The 20,059-nt window shown below is 49.7% G+C and overlaps 2 protein-coding genes across 6 annotated transcripts; both read left to right on the forward strand.

Moving 5' to 3' along the window:
* The first annotated feature begins 611 nt into the window (after positions 1-611).
* Positions 612-16,768, forward strand: DCAF11 (DDB1 and CUL4 associated factor 11). Of its 4 annotated transcripts, none has more exons than XM_035134494.2 (15): positions 612-716; positions 1,466-1,699; positions 3,859-3,986; positions 4,130-4,251; positions 5,371-5,435; positions 5,530-5,630; positions 6,850-6,996; positions 7,102-7,156; positions 7,238-7,306; positions 8,674-8,731; positions 10,290-10,475; positions 11,813-11,966; positions 12,071-12,223; positions 13,598-13,704; positions 15,107-16,768. In XM_035134494.2, exons 2-15 carry the CDS (start codon positions 1,551-1,553, stop codon positions 15,221-15,223), a joined length of 1,611 nt encoding a protein of 536 aa, XP_034990385.2. In that variant the 5' UTR covers positions 612-716; positions 1,466-1,550; the 3' UTR covers positions 15,224-16,768. The 4 variants fall into 4 exon arrangements, with proteins under 4 accessions (XP_034990385.2, XP_034990386.2, XP_034990387.2 ...); XM_035134495.2 differs by having other exon boundaries at positions 630-745; XM_035134496.2 differs by lacking the exon at positions 612-716 and adding an exon at positions 835-1,003.
* FITM1 (fat storage inducing transmembrane protein 1) lies at positions 15,363-19,183 on the forward strand. 2 transcript variants are annotated; one of them, XM_060281863.1, is made up of 2 exons: positions 15,363-15,478; positions 18,473-19,183. In XM_060281863.1, exons 1-2 carry the CDS (start codon positions 15,405-15,407, stop codon positions 19,089-19,091), a joined length of 693 nt encoding a protein of 230 aa, XP_060137846.1. In that variant the 5' UTR covers positions 15,363-15,404; the 3' UTR covers positions 19,092-19,183. The 2 variants fall into 2 exon arrangements, with proteins under 2 accessions (XP_060137846.1, XP_034990389.1); XM_035134498.2 differs by lacking the exon at positions 15,363-15,478 and adding an exon at positions 16,909-17,329.
* Positions 19,184-20,059: the final 876 nt, after the last annotated feature.

Consider the following 20,059-nt stretch of genomic DNA (forward strand, 5'->3'; position numbering starts at 1 on the left):
GCACAAGAAGAGCAGCACATTTTGCCGGGTGCAGGGCTGCGTATGAAGGGCAAAAAAGGCTCTGATTAAAGACGGCGGTAGCCGGTCTACAAACCGAAGATATTTGGTTTTGAAACGCCTGTGTTTACACTATAGAACTCGTAACCTACTTTAGCAACAACAACAAAAAGATTCCTTCCAGTAGCACCTTAGATACCAACTAACTTTGTCATTGGTATGCGCTTTCTTGTTTGTTCGTGTGCAACGTCAATCATTTCACCACTGTCCAATCAGAGAGTAAGCCACTGCCCCGCCCCCCCAGGAGCCAGCCTCTAACCCGAGACGTCAATCATCCTGCTCTGACAATAATAGCGGAGGTTACGCAACTAGCCCGAGCAATCGATCAAACTACTGGGAACCAATCCGAGAGCGCCTCTTCAGCCAGCTGCCCGCCTTTCTTAAGAGTCATCCGCTTGCTCTGTCCAATCACCTTATCGCCTAGTTTATCGCTTAACGGTTTTCCCTGCCCCTCGTCTTAAGCGAGACAGGAGCCTCAGCAGCCAATCAAGGAAGAGCAAATCTTTTTAAAGCCCCACACTCTAACCCACGTGGGGTTGTGAACGGTGGCCAATCAATTATCAGCCGGCGCGGCCCGCCCCATTTCACGTCTCCACTCCGGTTAGAGGCGGCTGTCTCCTTACGATGTAAACAAGGCCTCGCGCAGCGGCCGTCAGAGGGTGAGGAGGGTCTCGCGCTCCCGGAAAAGGTGGGGGGCAGGCTTTTGATTGGACAAAGGTGGGCGCGTGGGAAGGGGGAAGAGCAGAGGGGAGCAGTTCGGTAAGAGCCAAGGTTAAATGCGAAAGGCGTCCTCATTGGTGGGACGAGCGGGCAGTTGGGACAGAACGTTGCGGTGGTGGCGGCGGAAACTGAGCAAGAGTGTCCCTGCTCTATGGCGTCTGTTGATTGGAGGAGCCGTGAGCACCGGCCATGCCCATTGGTGGAGAGGACTCAGATGTCTGAAAAAGTACTTTAATGGGTTCGGCAGGTCTATGAGCCCTTGATTGGTTGCCTGGGGCTGTGGTATAGTCATGTAGATGGGGTGGGTAGTTGGCTGACGTCTAGATAGGGCTCCTAGATATGGGAGCCGAGGAGCTCTTTCAGTATTGGAGATTGTGATTGGTGAAGATGACCAGGGGCTGAATGGGGGGGGAGGTGTTAATGGCTATGGGAAGCAGTGGCTATGGAAACAAATGAGGGGAATGTTTGGTTTCTGGATGTGGGGTTAAGGGCTGCTATAGTGAGAAGCTGTGGTACAATTTTAAATTTTTAAAGAGCAATACTTCTGAGTGAGGATAGATTTGATTGGTAAGAGGCAGGAAATCCTTCATGAGAAGAAGAAAGAATGCTGTTATCTCTCCCTCCTCGCCCCCCCCCCCGTACTGTGTACAAAGTTCTGCAATTAGTGGCTCAGGATTTTCCTTTTCAGGTAGGACTTGCTCCCTCCATTTGGTTCCTGGGCTCCAGGAAGCGAAGAACACACCTGACACAAACCGTGAAGAATGACTTAAGGCATGGGCTCCCGCAGTAGTAGTAACGCTGGCTCGGGGGGCCGGGATAACCAGGGGAGCTGGTCTCGGAGGGACTCGGGGATACTGCGCAGCGAGGAAGAGGACGACGAGGATGTGGATCTGGCCCAGGTATTGGCATATCTACTGCGCAGGTAACTCACACCCCCGCCCCACTTTTTAGTCAAATTAGGGATATGAGGGATGCCTCTCTGGCAGCGGATGGTGTTCCAGACTTGTGCAGAATCTCAAGGCAGGAAGAGGAAGGGAATTTGTTATGCCTTTTCTGTCTGGTCCATTAATCCTGACAAAGAGTACTCAGTCCTCTCAGTAAGTGGAATCTGCTGGCGTGGAGACTCATGAGACCCTACTGGAAAATCCAGTCTCAGCTGATTTCTCATGGAGCTAGGATTTTGAAGATACGTGTGTCTGGGAATGAATTCATGCATGGATTCAAGGAGATGGGATGATGATTAAGGATGTAGGGAGCATAACTGAGTGTACAGACTTCCTTGACGCCTTGTTAAAAAACACAGAAGCGAAATAGATTGGAAGTGTGGAAATAAGGGTCACAGTCCAGGTTTATGTTTTACAAATCAGCCGGGATGCAGTCTCAGTTGTAAGGAGGTCATACCTGAATTTAACTGTGTGTTGCTGGATCTCATCATGTGCCATGTCTGCTTTTCTAAGAGTAGAGGGGTTTTTGTGTTTTCTTGTGCAGAAGTTGTTCAGGGCCATACTTCCTCATATGCTCATGACGTTAAAATTCTCAGTTGTCCACCTATTGCGCTGGATGAGATGATCCAAAGTTTTGACGCATAGCATCATAGTTTTAGAAATTTATTCAAGAAAAGTGAAGATTTCCTCATCTGTGGCTTCTTTATCCCTGTTTCTGATGTCACCTTAGGTAGGCCACAAAACACTTTGGAATACTTATATTTATAGCCAACTCTACACTTAATATTCTGGTTGGCTTTGGCCAGCTATGCATACACCAAAAGAGATTCTTGATACCGTTTTCATAGCAAGTTGTTTGGGTGGTTTAGAGAAAAAGAGATTGTGAAGTGCTCCAAAAGTACCCCTCTAAAATAGGTGAATGAATGGGCAGTAAAATGGCAAGTGCAATTCAATGCAAACAAGTATAAGGCAAAAAAAAATCATATCTTCACATATCTAGTTAGGGGGTTTGAGCTTCTGGTGACTGTCCAGGAGATAGTGGGTCGTAGTGGATAGTTTGGTGAAAACGTTCGCCCGGAGTATGACTGTTGTGAAAAAGGCGATTGCATGTCAGGGATTGTTTGGAACGGAATTGAAAATAAGGCTGCCAGTATCTGTAATGACCACTCTTAGAATTCTATGTAGAGTTCCCTCACCTCAAAGAGGATACTGTAGAGCTGGGAAAGATTCAGAAGGGGGCAAGTAAAATGATTCTGGAGTTGGAGCAATTCCCCTATGAGGAAAAGTTGCAACACTTGGGTTTTTTTAGCTTAGAAGGAAGGAAAAAGCAAGTAAGCAAGCTGGGGACATGATAGATGCGTATACAATTAGGTATGGTGTGATGAATAATACTACAGTCCAGAGGCATCCAATGAACTGAATGTCTGAAGATTCAGGGCAGACAACTTCTTCACGATTATGTAATTCTGTCCCACGAGAGGCAGTGCTGGTCACCAACTTGCGTGGCTTTAGATGAATTCAAGGCTGTTAATGGCCACTAGCCTGAAGCCTGTGTTGTATTACTACTTAAGGGAGGCCTTGTGCCTCTGAATGCCAGTTGCTGGAAACCGCAGGAGGTGAGGATGCTGTTGGGCTCAAGTTCTGCTTGTGGGTCTCCCATTGGGGCGTCTGGTTGGCCATTGTAAGAACAGGATGCTGGACTAGGTGGGCCTTTGGTGTGATCCAACAGGGCAATTCTTATGTTCTCATGCCAGCCTTGTTTACTGAACTTTTCAGCCTTTGGATGGTTTTTGGATCCTGTCACTCTACTCAAGATTGACCCTATCATTGGGCAGTGATGTAGGAGCCTTAGATAGCAGGATATACTCTCCATAGTTTATCTTTAAAATTTGCATATCTGTTCCCATCTCTCTTAGTTGATGCACCCCTAAGCTGATCCTGAGCTGGGTAGGCATCAGTTGAAATCATTCCTTGGCTGTTGTATTAAAACTTCAAAAGCTGCTTAGTGGGCACCTTCAGAGAACAGGAAACAAATAATTTAGGGGGCTGCCTCTCTCCAATCCATCTCCGTGAGTTGTGATGTGGGGAGGGGCGAAATGGATCCGTAATTCCTAATACTTTCAATTTTTCTCTCCAGAGGACAATTTCACTTGATGCAGGGTGGGGGAGCAGCCAGCGTCCGTCTGGTCCAGACGCTCTCGGACTCGGACGACGACAATGACAGTGCCTGGGAAGGGCGACTTGGAAATCACTACAAACCTCCAGGTACTGGCCGGTAACTTCTTGTAATGTAAGAGAGTCTGAGGAAAATGTGAGGATGCCATCTGAGTAGATCAGGGGACAACAGGGCAATTGGGGGTCTTGTTCTCTCAACCTGTCCAATCTTCCTCTCTTTCTTTTACTTGCAGTGGATTTGACGCCAGACACTCACGACCTGGAGTGCAACGAGATCAAAACACACATCCAGCTGGCAACAGGCAGGCTGGGCTCGGGACAGACTGAGCGTAGTATCCCTCGACTGCTTTGCAAGGTGCCTGTTCGCTTCTTGGGGATGCAAATATTAGGCTAGGAAAACAAGAGGTTCTCATAGCTTCAAGACGGGCTTTAAGGGCATCCTGAGCAAGTTTGGGCTTGAGGGCATCCTGAGCAAGTTTGCAGACGACACCAAATTGGGAGCGGTGGCTAATACCCCAGAAGACAGGATCAGACTTCAAAATGACCTTAACAGATTAGACAACTGGGCCAAAGCAAACAAGATGAATTTTAACAAGGAGAAATGTAAGGTAAAAAAAAATGGGCAAAAAAAATGAAAGGCACAAATACAGGATGGGTGACACCTGGCTTGAGAGCAGTACATGTGAAAAGGATCTAGGAGTCTTGGTAGACCACAGACTTGACATGAGTCAGCAGTGTGATGCAGCAGCTAAAAAAGCCAATGCAATTCTGGGCTGCATCAATAGGAGTATAGCATCTAGATCTAGGGAAGTAATAGTACCAATGTATTCTGCTCTGGTCAGACCTCACCTGGAGTACTGTGTCCAGTTCTGGGCACCACAGTTCAAGAAGGATACTGACAAGCTGGAACGTGTCCAGAAGAGGGCAACCAAAATGGTCAAAGGCCTGGAAATGATGCCTTATGAGGAACGGCTTAGGGAGCTGGGTATGTTTAGCCTGGAGAAGAGAAGGTTAAGGGGTGATATGATAGCCATGTTCAAATATATGAAAGGATGTCATATGGAGGAGGGAGAAAGATTGTTTTCTGCTGCTCCAGAGAAGCGGACACGGAGCAATGGATTCAAATTTCAAGAAAGAAGATTCCACCTAAACATTAGGAAGAACTTCCTGACAGTAAGAGCTGTTCGGCAGTGGAATTTGCTACCAAGGAGGGTGGTGGAGTCTCCTTCTTTGGAGGTCTTTAAGCGGAGGTTTGACAGGCATATGTCAATAATGCTTTGATGGTGTTTCCTGCTTGGCAGGGGGTTGGACTGGATGGCCCTTGTGGCCTCTTCCAACTATATGATTCTATGAAAGACGCAGAGATCCACGTGAGGATGGGGCTGTCTGGAGAGCAGGTCTTTCAGTGTATGAAAACTGCAGGCAGACCCTTGTTGAATTTCCTTTCTTTTCTTTCTCTCCCTGCCAACCACAGAGGGAGCGCGGCCTCTGCCACAACAGCAGCTTCTCTCGTGGGGAGTGCTCACGAGTGGCGTCACAGTGAGTATCTGGAAGAGAAGGCCTGGTGCGGTGGGTGAGATAATGATTTTAGGGGAAGAATCCTTTAATAACTCAGACTTTGCTCCTCTTCCAGCTTTCTCCCCAACCACTTGTCCTTCACCGATTCCTACTCCCAGAAGGCGTTTTGTGGGATCTATTCCCGTGATGGAAAGCTTTTTATGTCTGCTTGTCAAGGTACTTTGTAACACAACATGGTAGTTGGTTTTTTGTTTTTGTTTTGCTTTTCTGTTTTATCATATCAACGCATACTGTATTATAGTCATATACAGGATAAGAAGAAGGAAAAATAACATAAATCTAAGACACGTGTAAATTAATATTAGTGTAGCAGTTGGTTTTTAAACAATCCCTGCATCAGATCAGCTTCCATCCTTGGCACCGAGGGCATCCTGGAATTATCTTGTCTTGAAATTTCCTGTAGCGCAAGTGTTTGTGGCGTTTTGGGTACCAAGTGTCCAAGAATGCTGTCCTTCTGACCAGGAATGCTCTCTTTGCATTTTGGGAAACAGACAAGTGACATTGTGAGTGGGCCCTGCTGCAAAACCTCTTAGTCCTCCGTAAGATCCTGTGGAGCTTCTAATCCCCAGATACCCAAGCGTAGCATGATTTATTTTTTTCATGCAAAAACACCATTGCAGCTTAGTTGGTATTGCTGTTCCAAGGAAGAAGGGGGGGAAATCCTCTTATCCCATTGGAAAGAACAGTGTAGAATGTCCTCAAAGTTGGGTCCTTCAGATGGGTTGATCTGGATGATTTGCATTTTTACAGGGGTGCCCTCCCATCTCTTACTAATCCCTGATTCCCATTGCCAAGATCAAAGGCTCGAAAGGCTGTTCTGTTTTCCACAGCAGCTGTAGCTCAACAAAGAAAGTCTTGCAAGGCACAAATGGGGAAAGTGTGTCCCTTCCACCACTTTGGGTTGGACTACAACTCCCATCATCCCTGACCAGACACCATGTTGGCTGCTGCTGCTGCTGGGAGTTGAAGTTCTGGGGGGGGGGGTTCCACAGGTTTCCCATACCTGATGCAAGCTTAACACCAGGGGTCAGCAACCTTTTTCAGCTGTGGTGGGCCAGACTATTTTTTTGGGGGGGGGGGAATGAACCAATTCCTATGCCCCACAAATAACCCAGAGATGCATTTTAAATAAAAGGACACATTCTACTCATGTAAAAACATGCTGATTCCCGGGCTGGATAGAGAAAGCGATCGGGCCGCATCCGGCCCACGGGCCTTAGGTTGCCTACCCCTGCTTAACACCGTAGTGATTTTGCTTCTGTGTTAAAGGTCCTAGTAGATGAGGGCACATTGACACATGGTACAATTAGCATGCTTGCCTCTTTCTCTGTTTCCTTTCCCCACGCTTCCAAACCACCACCACCCCCCACTTCAGATCAGACAATCCGCTTATATGACTGCACTTACGGAGGCTTCCGGAAGTTCCGGAGCATCAAAGCCCGGGACGTCGGCTGGAGTGTCCTGGATGTTGCCTTCACTCCCGACGGGGCCCATTTCCTCTACTCCAGCTGGTCAGATTACAGTAAGTGGGGTTGGCTCCTGGGAAGGGTGGGGGTGGGGTGTCACATGACCCCACAGGAAGTGTTAACTCTGGTGCCCTTTACCTTCCCTGCCCCTCTCCTTACAGTTCACATCTGCAACATCTATGGCGAGTGTGATACCCACACAGCGCTGGATCTGAGGTAAGGAGGGCACCCAGCAGCCACCCCGTTTGACTAAACAGACTCCTGGAGCAGTTTCTAACTCTCTCCTCCTCTCCACAGGCCTGACGAGCGTCGTTTTGCCGTCTTTTCCCTCGCAGTCTCCTCCGATGGAAGGGAAGTGCTTGGCGGGTACGTCAGCCTTTGGCCCAGTCCCTTTAACCACAATGCATAGCAATGGTTAACATTTTATCCAGGGGTGCGGAACCTTTCTTTTTTAAAAAAAAACCTGCAGGGGGCCGCATTCCTTTTTTGACAACCTTCCAAGGGCCACGTGCCATCTGCAGATGGGGCTAGAGGCAAACAGCAAGGAAAGCAGCAACTGTTACCTTTTTACAGCAGGCTATTTTCTGCTTAAACTCCAACATCCCACATTCAAGAAGAGATTCCAGTCAGGAGCAAAGCACTTTGGTGGTGGTGGGGTATCAGGGCCACGAGGGGTGGCTGTCTGAGGGCCAGATAGAGAGTCCGGGGGCCACATTTGGCCGTTGTGCCTGAAGTTCCTTACCCGTGACTTTGTCTGGACTTGGCCTAGGCAGACAAGATTTGGGTTCTTCTAAAATACAGATCTTCTGTCCTCTCTCTCCCATCCCTTATTTATTTATTTCTGCTAATTACATACCATTTAATTGGCAAAGTTTCTAAGCTGTGTACAGAAAAAAAAATATTTAAAAGCGTATAGTGGGTAAAATCAATTAAAAGTAATTGTAAAAAAAACACCAAGGAAACTTCTTGAAAATCCCTGCTGGAATAGAAACGTCTCTGTCATATGCCTGAAGCTTAGCAGGGAGGGGAGGGCTGTCTGATACAGTGGTGCCTCACTTAACGAAATTTCCGCTTAACGAAAGGATTTTTCGAGCGGAGGTTGTCTCGCTAGACAAATTCGTTTTATGAAAAATTCGTCTAGCGAATCGCAGTTTCCCATAGGAATGCATTGAAATTCAATTAATGTGTTCCTATGGGCAAAAAAAATTCCAAAAAAATTTCAATGCATTCCTATGGGATTCGCTAGACGAATTTTTCGTTATAAGAAAAGACCCGTGGAGCGAATTAAATTCGTCTAGCGAGGCACCACTGTACTGGTTTTTTTGGCCAAGAGGATTCTGGGCATGCTGTGCCATGTGGCTCTCATTCCACGTGGCCCCTGTGGAGGGAAAGGCAAGGCGGTAAAGCCCCTCCCATCAGCCTGGCTGGAGCCAGCTGCCCCCCCCCCCCAATTCCCTGTTGGAACCCAAAGGAAGCAACACGGACCCAAGTTTTGCAATGTTTCATTTTGTAAGCTGCCTTGGGGTTTTTTTAAAAGCTGAAAGTCAGGGTGGAAATACTCCAATTAAAGGGTGAAGTGTTGGAAATGCTTCGGAGGCATGCCTCTCTCCTGTTAAGGTGCTGCCATTGAGTCCATTGACCAGCGTGGCTTCAGTGTCTCTTCCCACCCCCACCCCTCCTCCCTTGCGTTTATGTCTGTTCTTCCACCCACTCAGTTTTGGTTTTAAACCTAGGGCCAACTATGGCTGTGTCTACGTGTACGACATGGAGCAGAATAAGCGGACGCTCAAGGTACTTATGTTTTGGACCCTGCCACTCCTCTGCTGGGCCTCTCTGTTCCATGCCTCTGGCCTCAACCACTTGCTGTTCCTCTCTCCCTGGGTCTTAGAAAGTGTGGCTGTTATATGTATGTGTGTGTGTCTGTGTACACACACACACACACACACACACACAGAGCCTTGTTTCCTTTCCGGCCCTTTCAAGATTTCTCTCTGCAAATGGAATAAAAGCCAAAGACGGTGAAATTAGAAGCAATTTCATAGTCCTAATCCTAGCAATAATTGACAAATGATTTGAATGAACTGAAATGATAAAGATGACTATCAAGTCTATATTTATCCTTGAACAAACCTAACAATATCTCCTCTCTGTGAATATGTCTTGTCCCTTTGCATTTCCACTAGAGTCCTTAGCCTAACGTTTCAGCCAGTGATTCATTGCAGCTCCTTGCGTTGCTAGCAGTAGTCGTTTAGCTACTGTTGGAAGGTTCCGGGCCGTTTTGTAGCACACGGGACAGATACTTCCACAGCATCCCGATGCAGATAAAAGATTGAGGAGCAGTAAAGCAAAGCATCAGTCCGGCTGTCTGGAATTTTTCCGCCCCAAAGCCATAGGGCGGGGGATCCCTGGGATGTTGTAGATCAGCCCTTCCAAGCTGGGACTCTCCAGATGTTTCGGACTCCAACTCCCATCAGTCCCCTCCCCCAGCAGCGGTGTTGTAGTTCGAAATATCTGGCGGACCCTAGCTTGGGGAAGACTGTTCTAGATGTCTTTCCTTGAGCGTCCCACAGCCCATTCTGCCTCATCCCCTTCCCATTTCTCTGTAGCGTGCTGTGCTTCTCCAAGGTGGGCTGTGCATGTGTGTGTCAGCATGTAATTCTGCTGCATTTCCATTGAGAATGGTTGCCTTGGTCAATCACATTCCGTGGATGCAGAAATGCCCTAAATCAGGGGTGGCCAACTCTGCGATCCACCCCCTTTTGTGGGGTTCAGGTCAAAGTTGTTGAGCTTATTTTAGGAAGGAGGAAGGCTCGTTTTTTAGAGGTTCGAAGTTGTTGAGCTTCTTTGGGGGGAGCCAGTGATCTACCGTGGACGTCCTGTGATCTACCAGTAGATCACGATCTCTACCTGTTGGCCGTGCCTGCACTAAATGACTTGGCTTCAGCTGAGCCTGGCAGCAGCCAGCCCCCTCACAAAGGGGGTTGGTTCTCTGGGCAAGTTGCCATTCACCAGGCCAGACTGGTTGTCCATCTAGGTCAGCATTGCCCACTTGGGCTGGCAGAAAGAGGGCCTTTCCTGTCGCCCCGTCACCTGCTCCTTGTTCAAACCGGAGATGCCAGGGATTGAATTTGGGAAGCAGGTGCCCAGACCCTGAGCTCCCCTTGAGCCCAGGAGCTTTCAATCTCTCGTGGCTCTCCAGCTCTTGTCTCCCACAGTACATTAAAATACCATTTTGGTGCCCCCACTCCATCCCAGTGCACACTGGGGCCTGGCATGCCACAGCCAGCCTAGCTCTCCCATAGAAAATCCTGCTCCTCCCTCTTGCGCTAAGTCCTCTGCCTTCCTCCAGATCGAGTCCCACGAAGACGACGTGAATGCCGTGGCCTTTGCTGACACCAGTTCCCACATCTTGTTCTCCGGGGGGGACGATGCCATCTGCAAAGTGTGGGACCGGCGCACCATGAGAGAGGACGACCCCCGGCCTGTGGGCATCCTGGCTGGCCATCAAGATGGCATCACCTTCATAGACAGCAAAGTAGGCATCCTTTTCTCTGTATATCGGGCACCCCCAAACTGCGGCCCTCCGGATGTTTTGGCCTACAACTCCCATGATCCCTGGCTAACAGGACCAGTGGTCGTGGAAGATGGGAATTGTAGTCCAAAACATCTGGAGGGCCGAAGTTTGGGGGTGCCTGCTGTATATAATCACAGAGGGCAGGAGGTGGAGTCTGATGGGATTGGAAAGCTTATTTAGGCAAACAACCTTGAAACACCGCCCCCCCCCTCAAAAAAAGCTTCTTCGGGATCTCATTCGCAACATGTTCTGCAAACGCGATCTGCTTGTTTTTATTAATTTTATTTATTAGATTTATTTACTACCCTTCATCAAAAGATCTCGAGGCAGTTCACAAGATAAAAACAAAAATAGTTAAAACAAAAATAACAAGAAAATAGCCCCTACTCCCACAAACTCATTGAAAAGACTGTAGAATATTAATCAGCCAAAGGCCTGGTTATTGTTTATTCTTATTTGAATTTATTTACCGCCCTATACCTGGGGGTCTCAGGGTGGTTCACAGAATAAATTCAAGATATAAAACCACAAAATGCATAATAAAAATAAAAACAACAACCCAATAGCCCTCCCCCCCAAAAAACCACTTTTTAAAAGGGCATAAGATGTAAATCGGATCAACCAAAGGCCTGGTTAAAAAGGAACATTTTTGCCTGGTGCCTAAAGGTGTATAATGAAGGTGCCAGGCGAACCTCCCTGGGGAAGAGGAACATTTTTGCCTGGCGCCTAACGGTGTATAATGAAGGCGCCGGGCAAACTTCCCTGGGGAGAGCATTCCACAGATGGGGAGCCACTGCAGAAAAGGCCCCGTTCTCGTGTTGCCACCCTCCGGACCTCTCAAGGTGGAGGCACACAAAGGAGGGCCTCAGAAGTTGATCTCAGGGTCTGGGTAGGTTCATATGGAAAAAAGCAGTCCTTGAGGTCCTCAGCAGTCCTGAGCCGTTTAAAGCTTTATAGGTCAAAACCAGCACTTTGAATTGGGTCCAGAAGCTAATTGGCATTGATACTGTCTGAAAGAAACCATCTACATGGTTCACCTTCATCTAAGCCCACAGCAGTCCAAGTGAAAACACATAAGCTGATGAGCACCTATATATTTGGCCAATGGCCATGCATTCCTTTAATGTCATTTATACAGGATTCTCATGTTGGGGAGAGGCTGAAAGAGCTAAATTAAGTTTCCTTTAGAAAGTGAGTCTTCTGCTGTGGGATGTCTGTACCACGGATTGGACATGTCCTTGGGGACTACAGAGTGTGAAATATTCCTTTAAACCATTGTCCCCCACCCCTCCTCCCAGGGGGACGCCCGATACCTCATCTCAAACTCCAAGGACCAGACGATAAAGCTCTGGGACATGCGGAAGTTCTCGGGCCGCGAAGGCCTGGAAGCCTCCCGCCAAGCTGTCACTCAGCAGAACTGGGATTATCGCTGGCAGCAGGTGCCCAAAAAAGGTGAGTCTTAGAGGATGGGGAAGGAGCGGGGACCTAAAGCAGTGGGGAGACAGGCCTCACTCTCCTCTAACCCTTACTCTCTCCTCGCCTTCCTCCTCTGCCAGCACGGCGGAAGTCAAAGCTTCCGGGTGACACCTCCCTCATGACGTACCGCGGCCACGGAGTGCTCCACACGCTGATCCGCTGCCGTTTCTCGCCGCTTCATAGTACCGGACAGCAGTACATCTACAGTGGCTGCTCCACGGGGAAGGTGGTGGGTGAGTGGACTCGGGATGCGGGTGGCAGGGATCGGCCAGGCCAGGCCAGTGCCACGCTGCCCGGAACTGGAAGGGGAGTGCCATGCTGGGCAGCAGTCAGAGGGGTTGTTAAGCTTTGCCTCTTTGAAGGAGTGCAGCGTTTTGCTTGGGTGCAGGATTCGATCTCTTGCTGGTGGGTGGGGGAGAAATCTCTTGAGACGCACATCTGCACACATGTGAATGTTGTTTGAAAGTCCCTTCCCTTTTGGTATGGAGGGCTCAAGGGGGATGATAAAAGCAAAGAGAGGTCAGGCTGTGCCAATATGCTTGGGCGGTGAGTTGGATAATAAACCGAAGAGGGAGGAAAGCACGGCAGAACTAAATGGTTGGCACATGGGGAAGCCGCCCAGAGTGGCTGGGGCAACCCAGTCGGATGGGCGGGGTATAAACAAATTGTTGTTGATGTTAAGAAGCTGCAGAAGCAGCAGGCTTTGGCCGATCAGCCACATTTGCCCTGGCTGGGCTGTTAGTTTGACCTGTGAGACCATTTCCCCCCCAGCCACGACCATCCAATCCACACGTGGCTTCATACAATGCTAGGCGTGGGGCAGGTAAAACTGCAAGTGCAATGGAACAGTTGGCAGACTTGACAGGGGAGTCAACCTGATCTGTGCAGAGGGGAAAGAAATTCCATCTTCAGTCTGGTCTCCAAAGGGAAACTCTTCACTTGTTCTCATGGAGATGTCTAGTTCCCCCACCTGTTTCCTAGAGGGATCTTGGGAGCCTCTCATTGCTCTGACTATATGCTGTGCCCCTTACTCGGTCCTTCCATCAGCAACTGGATCCACCCCAAGCTTCTTGTTACTTGAACCCCCCCCCCATGGCTTTGTGGATAAGCACCTTCAGCCATCCAAAGGGGTCTCTCAACTGGCTCCCGTCTTGTTCCCTTGATGCTCCTTATGCCTGAAACTGCCTCCCAGAATTCCAGGCTATGACGCCTGCCCTTCTCACTTGCATAAAACCCACCATCTCATAGCTCCTATTCCCAACTGAAACTTGGCCTGTGATGAAGTCTAAGGATGTGTAACCATATGGCTTCCTTGTGTCACTCCTGCCTCCTTTTCCTCTTTCAAGTGTGAACTTGAAGACTTGCAAGCTCCTTGGGGCAGGGAACTAAATGGCACTATAGAAATAATAATAATACAAAGTGTGGGCAGGTCCAATGCTGACCTCTAAGGGATAAATGGTGGCATTTGGAGCATCAATTCTGGCTGCAAGAGAGGACAGATTGCCCTTCTGAGACTTCCCCACTGCTGTGGGAGGAGTGAGTGTCGTGAGGCCGGTGTGTTGCCAATGCTTCTCTGTGCTACCCAGTGCTCCTTTCCCTTCCTCCAGTATACGACCTCCTGAGCGGCCTGATTGTGACAAAACTGACCAATCACAAGGCTTGTGTCCGTGATGTCTGCTGGCACCCCTACGAGGAGAAGATTGTCAGCAGCTCGGCAAGTACTGGGAGCGAGGGGAGCGGTGGGGTGAGGTGCTTGTGCGGTTAAGATGAATTGCTGGCCCCTCTTTCCTCTCACCCAGGAACTTGTGTGTTTTCCGCACCAATAAGGTTGTCATGGCAAGGATGCAAATCTTCTCCTTATCTGCCCTTTTCTGTGGTTGTTGCTGCTAGTCTTTTCCTTCACATCAAACCCATCTGGGAGCGCCACTTGACTACAGAGGGGCCCCCTCCCTTGCAGTTTGAGGCGTGGTGGGTGAACCCAAAGGAGAAGGGGGGGTCTTCTGACTGGGGTGCCCAGACTGAAGAACGACACACCCAGAAAGCGCACTTGATCAATTTCAGTGGCTGGCGAAGACTTGCTTGATTCCAGCAAGCATTACTCAGCCTCTGGTGTGTTAACCATGGCTTTTCGCCATCCTGCTATTGGGTTATATTTATGAATTTTTGCATTTTATGAATTGTAGTTGTGAGCCGCCTTGAGAACCCTTAGAAGGGAGATGTTGAAATAAGTAGCGGCAAAGTGTAGCATTTACAGTCTGCCTGGTCGTAGGCAAACCCGTTGGCGTTCACATGTGGGAGGAGCTGCCATCTTCCCTGCCCACCCCCTCCAAGCATTTAATGACATGGTGCAAAATGTGTTTGCTGCCCATTGTTCTTGGAACTGGTTTGGGACCCAAGATAACAGCATTCCCTTTGAAAAATAAATAAGTAACTAAACCCAGGAAGCAAAACAAAAGCCAATAATAGCCAGAGCAAAATGTCAACCAGCCTTCCCCAACTTGGTGCTTTCCAGATGTTTTGGACTGCAACTCCTATCAGCGCCAGCCAGCCTGGCTGCAAGACGTTTGGGGTGGTGAGAGGTGTAATCCTAAACATCTGGAAGGTACCAGAAGGGGAAAGCCTCTCTTATGCCATTTCCATACCTGCCAGCCCGTAATCTCAATTGGGCAATAAGCACCAACCTCTACGGAGATTCCCCAGGTGTCTTTTATGTTGGCAGTGCAGCTGCCCCGCATTGGCACAGCAGTCTAGTGCAAATACAGTACAGCGGGATAAGAGAGCACTTAAAGCAGGGTCTGTTCAGCTGAACTTGGATTGCAAGGTGGGTTCCTGTTTGGGGGCAAGAGCACTTGTGAGGTATCTGGACTGCAAGACGGAGAGTTTTGCAGATGAAATTCGGCCCCTCAGTTTGGGCCGGGAGAAAGATGGTCAATAGAGGAGCTGGTTGGTTGTACACCTGCAACTGGCTTTGAGCTTTCTATCAGGATACGTGGGACTTGCTTAGCAAGTTCCCTTATTTATGTATTTTTGCATGCCTAATGAATTCCAAAGCATTTGGTACACTCAAGGATGCTATAGAAGCGATGACTATAACTGTCTTTCTCTTTGATCTGCAGTGGGACGGGAACATCCGGCTTTGGGAATACCACCAGACGGAATACGACGAAGATCCGCGGAGGCCCCCTACCACCCGAGAGCTGCGCCCCAGACCCTCAGGAGCTTCTGATCAGTAGACATTTCTATCTCTGCTCGCCGCCATTCTCCAGTTTTGGACTCGCCACATGGTCGAGGGAGTGGGGGGGGGAGCAAAGAAGACCTCACGCTGCCTATGGCCTTGGGACATTTGGGTGGGAGGGAGGGGAAACTTTGTTGTGGGTGGTCTGCTAAGTGAAATGTAAACAGGGCTTGGGGGAGATGGGCAGCGTCTCGAACACGGCTCTTGGGAAGAGCCAGAATCGGATGACCAGCTGCAAAGGGGGGAAATTTAGGTAAGGAATTGTTAATCTGAACAACAGGCTAGTTTAGTTTATAGCGTCGCTTTAGGGTTCCGTGGGATTGAAATTTACAGTCCCACCCTCTTCCTGGTCTGTTATTTTTAATTTTAATTTTTGGAAGGCAAAATCATGGATCATCCTAACAACTCTGGGATTTAGTTGGCTCTGGGGAACAACAGCTTGTAGACCCCCTCCCTCCCTTCACCCCTTCCTTCCTTCCTTCCTTCCTTCCTTCCTTCCTTCCTTCCTTCCTTCCTTCCTTCCTTCCTTCCTTCCTCCCCCCCATGCCCACCCCCTAGTGTGTGTGTGATTGTGTGTTTGACTGATCAGCCTTCCACAGAGGTTAGAAAAGAGGGCTTAGCGTTCTTTAATTCCTTTCTGGGTGCCACGAGAGCTGAGACGTATCAGAGAATGGGGTGTGAGGCCCTTACTCCCTCCTTCCAGGGGCGAGGGATACAGCAAGCTCCCCTCTCCCCTTTCCTCTGCCACGGCGGCTGTTGGCAAAGTGCGAGGGGACGTCTCTCCTCCAGCAGCAGATAATGAAGGCTCCCTCTTCCCTTTCTTTGGAGACTAGAACGCACAGGGCACATTCCTTCCTGGGACGCTTCTTCTGGGGAAACCTCACCGTTTGTCTGAGTGAGAAATGACAGTGTAGGGGTCATAGCAGGGCTTGATTATTTTGCAGGGTGGGGTCTTTTCCCCTGCAAGATGCTGTGTGGTCAGCCTGGCCCCTGCCTCCCAGACCTTCCTTCCCCGTTGCCTCTACTCACCCCCACAGCCCCCCCTTTCTTTTAGTTTCCTCAAGCGGCAGGTTGCTTGAAAAGGGAGCCGGGCGGAAATCCTCTTCTACACCCCTTCCCCAAACTGCGTTTCCCCGTTTGGTGTTGGGAGCTGGGTGCGCCAGGAGGCTCCCTTTCTGCCAGTTGCGCCCCCCCCCTCTGGGATACTTCCTGCTTTTCTCCCATTTGCCATGAAGGTGGGGGTCTCCCATCAGCTGCGCCTCTGATGCTAGAGTGCTGGTGGCGGTAGGTTTGTTTTCTTTTGTTTTGAAACAGTAAAATATCTGGAGGTTTTTTTGTTTTAAGTAGATTTAACCTTGATTTAATCTCTGGTTAAAGAGAGAAGCTGTTTTTTTTCCCCAGGAAACACACTCCCCCCAGCATAGAAGAGGGGGAGTGTCACCGGGGGGGGTGGAGAGCATCTCTTTCCTGAGATGCCTACACACTTCCAACAAGGGTGTTGGTGCAAACTGCAATTGCCGTCAATAAAAGCTGTTGAAATTTTCTTTCTCTTCGTTTCGGTTTTTAAAAAGGGGGGGGGAGGTCGGGTCTTCGTTTTTTCTTTAACATGCATTGGCGCAGCGAGACACACACCCCCACCTCCCCACACCAATTTTTCCAGTCTGCTTGCTCTCCCCTCCTCCTACTCCCGGTCAGCTGCTCATGCCAAACTTGGATTTGATCCCCACACCTGTTGTCGGGGATCAACTCTGAACGACATTTCTCTCCACTGAGTTTTGCCTCCCCCACCCCACCACCTTGGGTCGTCCCAAAGCCAAGGAGGGACGGGTCCTCTGGCATCTCTGGCTGTGCAGGTGGGGGGGATGGCAGAGGGATCAGGCGCCAAGAAGCCCTCCCTGCTGGCCAAGGCGGCCGGCTGGGCGCAAGCCCTTTGCCGCGGCCTGGTGTGTTTCTGGAGCAACCAGTATGCCTGGCTGCTGGGGGTGCCCTGTCTCCGGCGAGCTTACCACCTCTGGTTGGCAGCCGTGGTCATTTTCGGGCCGCTGCTGCAGTTCTACGTGAACCCCCGAGCCATCTTTGCCAACCACCATAACTTCTTCAACATGTGAGTGATCTCGGGGTGTCTTAAAACATATGTTGGCGGTTGTGGGCATAGGGAGGCGGGCAGCGGGAGACCAGCTTGGCAGAAAACAAGGCTTTGTATAGCAGCGATAAATCCCTGGTTCATCCGCACCGAATATCCTGGGGTCAAGTGATGCCATTCGATCTCTGACTGCCAAATGTAGCCGTTGACTTGAGTTGCAGGGAATCTCTTCCCAAGGGCAGAATGCTATCACACTGGGCGCTATTCTCCCCAGTGCTTTTGAGCGCCAGTTGAAAAACCAGTTGTGTGTTCAGAGCTCGGCATAGCAAGTTTCCGCAACTCTGTTAGTGGGACCGTGTGGGTGTCAAATGCGTCACAGTATATCAGAACGGCTGGTAGGTCCCAGACATTTCTAGAAAGATTCATACTCCACTATTCATTTTTAATTATTTTTATTAGTTTGCACAATACAATAAAATATCTAGAACAGATAGAATAAAAAAGACAAGAAAGAGAGGCTAGAGGGAAAGGGAGCAAGAAAAGGAGGCAGAAAAAGAACAGAGAGAAACATTACAAAGGGGGAAATCTTATGATTTTCCGTCATTAGAAAATGATTGTTTGAGACAGTCAGTCTTTATTAGTATCCCTCTTCTCTGCTTTCTGCTAAGCCAAATTTCTTTTTAGCAAAAATGTCACAGCGCCCTCCATTCCTTCATCCGACGAGAAGCCCAAGAGGGAATCCCAAATTGTTACTATCAATTATTAGCTTTACCTCCGTTCGTTCCCATTGCCATTCCTCCGTATTGGGAAAAAGCATTTTCCCATCCATGTTCATGTTAACCTTTCTCCCCTGTGGTCACGTATTGGAAAAATATTCTGTATACCCCACCCCACCCCCCACTGTTCACTTTCCTCAAGCGGCTTATGCTTCGTATGCAGGATGTGTGATGTATTTGGGGTCTTGCCCATCCGTTTGCTTGGCGGCCCCATTTTTTGTGGGGATTCTCCTGCCTTGCTCTGTGGCCCGCAGGTTGGGGTTCCCCTCTTTGAGGCGCTTCGCCTCCTCCTCTGCTCTCCCCAATTTGGGCCAAATCCAGCGTTGGGGCAGCAAACCTCCTTCGTTCCCCACCCTGCTAACTTTCCTCCCTTCTTGTTCCCTCGCAGAAAGTTTGTCCGGTCGGCCTGGGGCTGGACCTGCATTTTCCTGGGCGGCTTCATCCTCTCGGTGGTTTACCTGGCGACTCACCGGGTGCTCCTCACCTTGAGGCACCTCAGCCGCCTGGGCGTGGGCGCCGGGCTCTGGCTGGGGGCCACGGAGACCTTCCTCCTCATCGAAAACCTCACCGGCTACTGCTTTGACCCCGTGCCCGAGGGCATCCTGGTGAACAACCTCCCGGACAAGTGGACTTGCCTGCACGAGGGCCACAAGTGGCACGGCTACGACGTCTCGGGCCACACTTTCCTGCTGACCTTCTGCTGCCTCCTCATGGTGGAGGAGACCTCCGTCTTCCGCCGCTACCTGGCCCAGGGCCACCCGGCCGGCGTCCCCCTGCGCCTCATCTTCCTCCTCAATGTCTTCCTCCTCGCCCTGTGGAACTTCCTCCTGGCCTGCACCGTGGTCTACCTCTACGACTACAGCCACAAGGTCGTGGGGGCCGCCATTGCCACCCTCTGCTGGTTCCTCACCTACCGTGTCTGGTACCGGTGGCGGTGGTCTCCTGGCCGGCCGGGAACGGGCCTCTTTGTCAAAGGGACCCCCGGGGAGGCAAAGAAACGGAACTGAGGGCTCCCCACTCCCCTCCCCACAAAGGCAAACAACGAAGGGCTTTCCTCTGCCCCTGAGAGACAAATAAAGATGGGGCCTGCTCTATGCTCTCTTTGTTGTCCTGTGTGTCGTTTTTCCCGTGTGCAGGTGGCAGACCCAAATTGTACCACTTCACATGATTTGTGTGTTTAAAAGTGTCGTAGAATCGGATGGGACCTCCAGGGTCATCTAGTCCAGCCCCCTCCAATGCAGGAATTTTTTTTGGCCCAACGTGGGGCTCGAACCCACAGCCTGCTCTGCTGACCTATCCGTTTCCCCCCTACATCTAAAATAGTTTCCCCTTTTTTGGATGCTACATGTTTGTTTAGATTTGTTTTAAATATAGGGCAGGGCAGGAAAGGAAGTTGGTGTGTGTGGGGGAATCTAGGCTCAGGAATAAGTGATGTGTGTGTGAGCATGTGTCTTTAATAGTAGAGTTCTTAAATCATATACTCTTCTACCACCTCACTGAGGACTAGATCCCTGTAAGGCTCTCCTCATCCCCATTTCCACTGCTTCCGCTGCACAGGTTATATGATCGAGTAGTTTCTGAGCACATACAGAGTCCCGTTTGCTTCCCAATGAGCCAGACTTTCACCATTTTAATAAATGGTGGACATGCCAGGCCCTGAGCGATGCGCTCGGAAAACCACGTCAACTTGCTATAGAGTCTGCATGTAAACTTGTCTTAAATGCTGACTTGGCTAATTTGTGCAAATTTCACATAATGCGCACACAGCCTCCGGAGAACTCGGTGTACCAGAATGTTGTTCTGTGTTGGCATAATTGGGCTTTAATTTTTTAAAAAAACAGCCCATGATATACATTGGTTTAATATTGGCTAATGTCCCACAAGGGGCGCGGGTGGCGCTGTGATCTAAACCACTGAGCCTTGGGTTGCTGGTCGGAAAGTGGGTGTTTCGAATCCCCACGATGGAGTGATCCCG

Source organism: Zootoca vivipara, chromosome 13, assembly GCF_963506605.1.
Source record: "Zootoca vivipara chromosome 13, rZooViv1.1, whole genome shotgun sequence".
Lineage (NCBI taxonomy): Eukaryota > Metazoa > Chordata > Lepidosauria > Squamata > Lacertidae > Zootoca > Zootoca vivipara.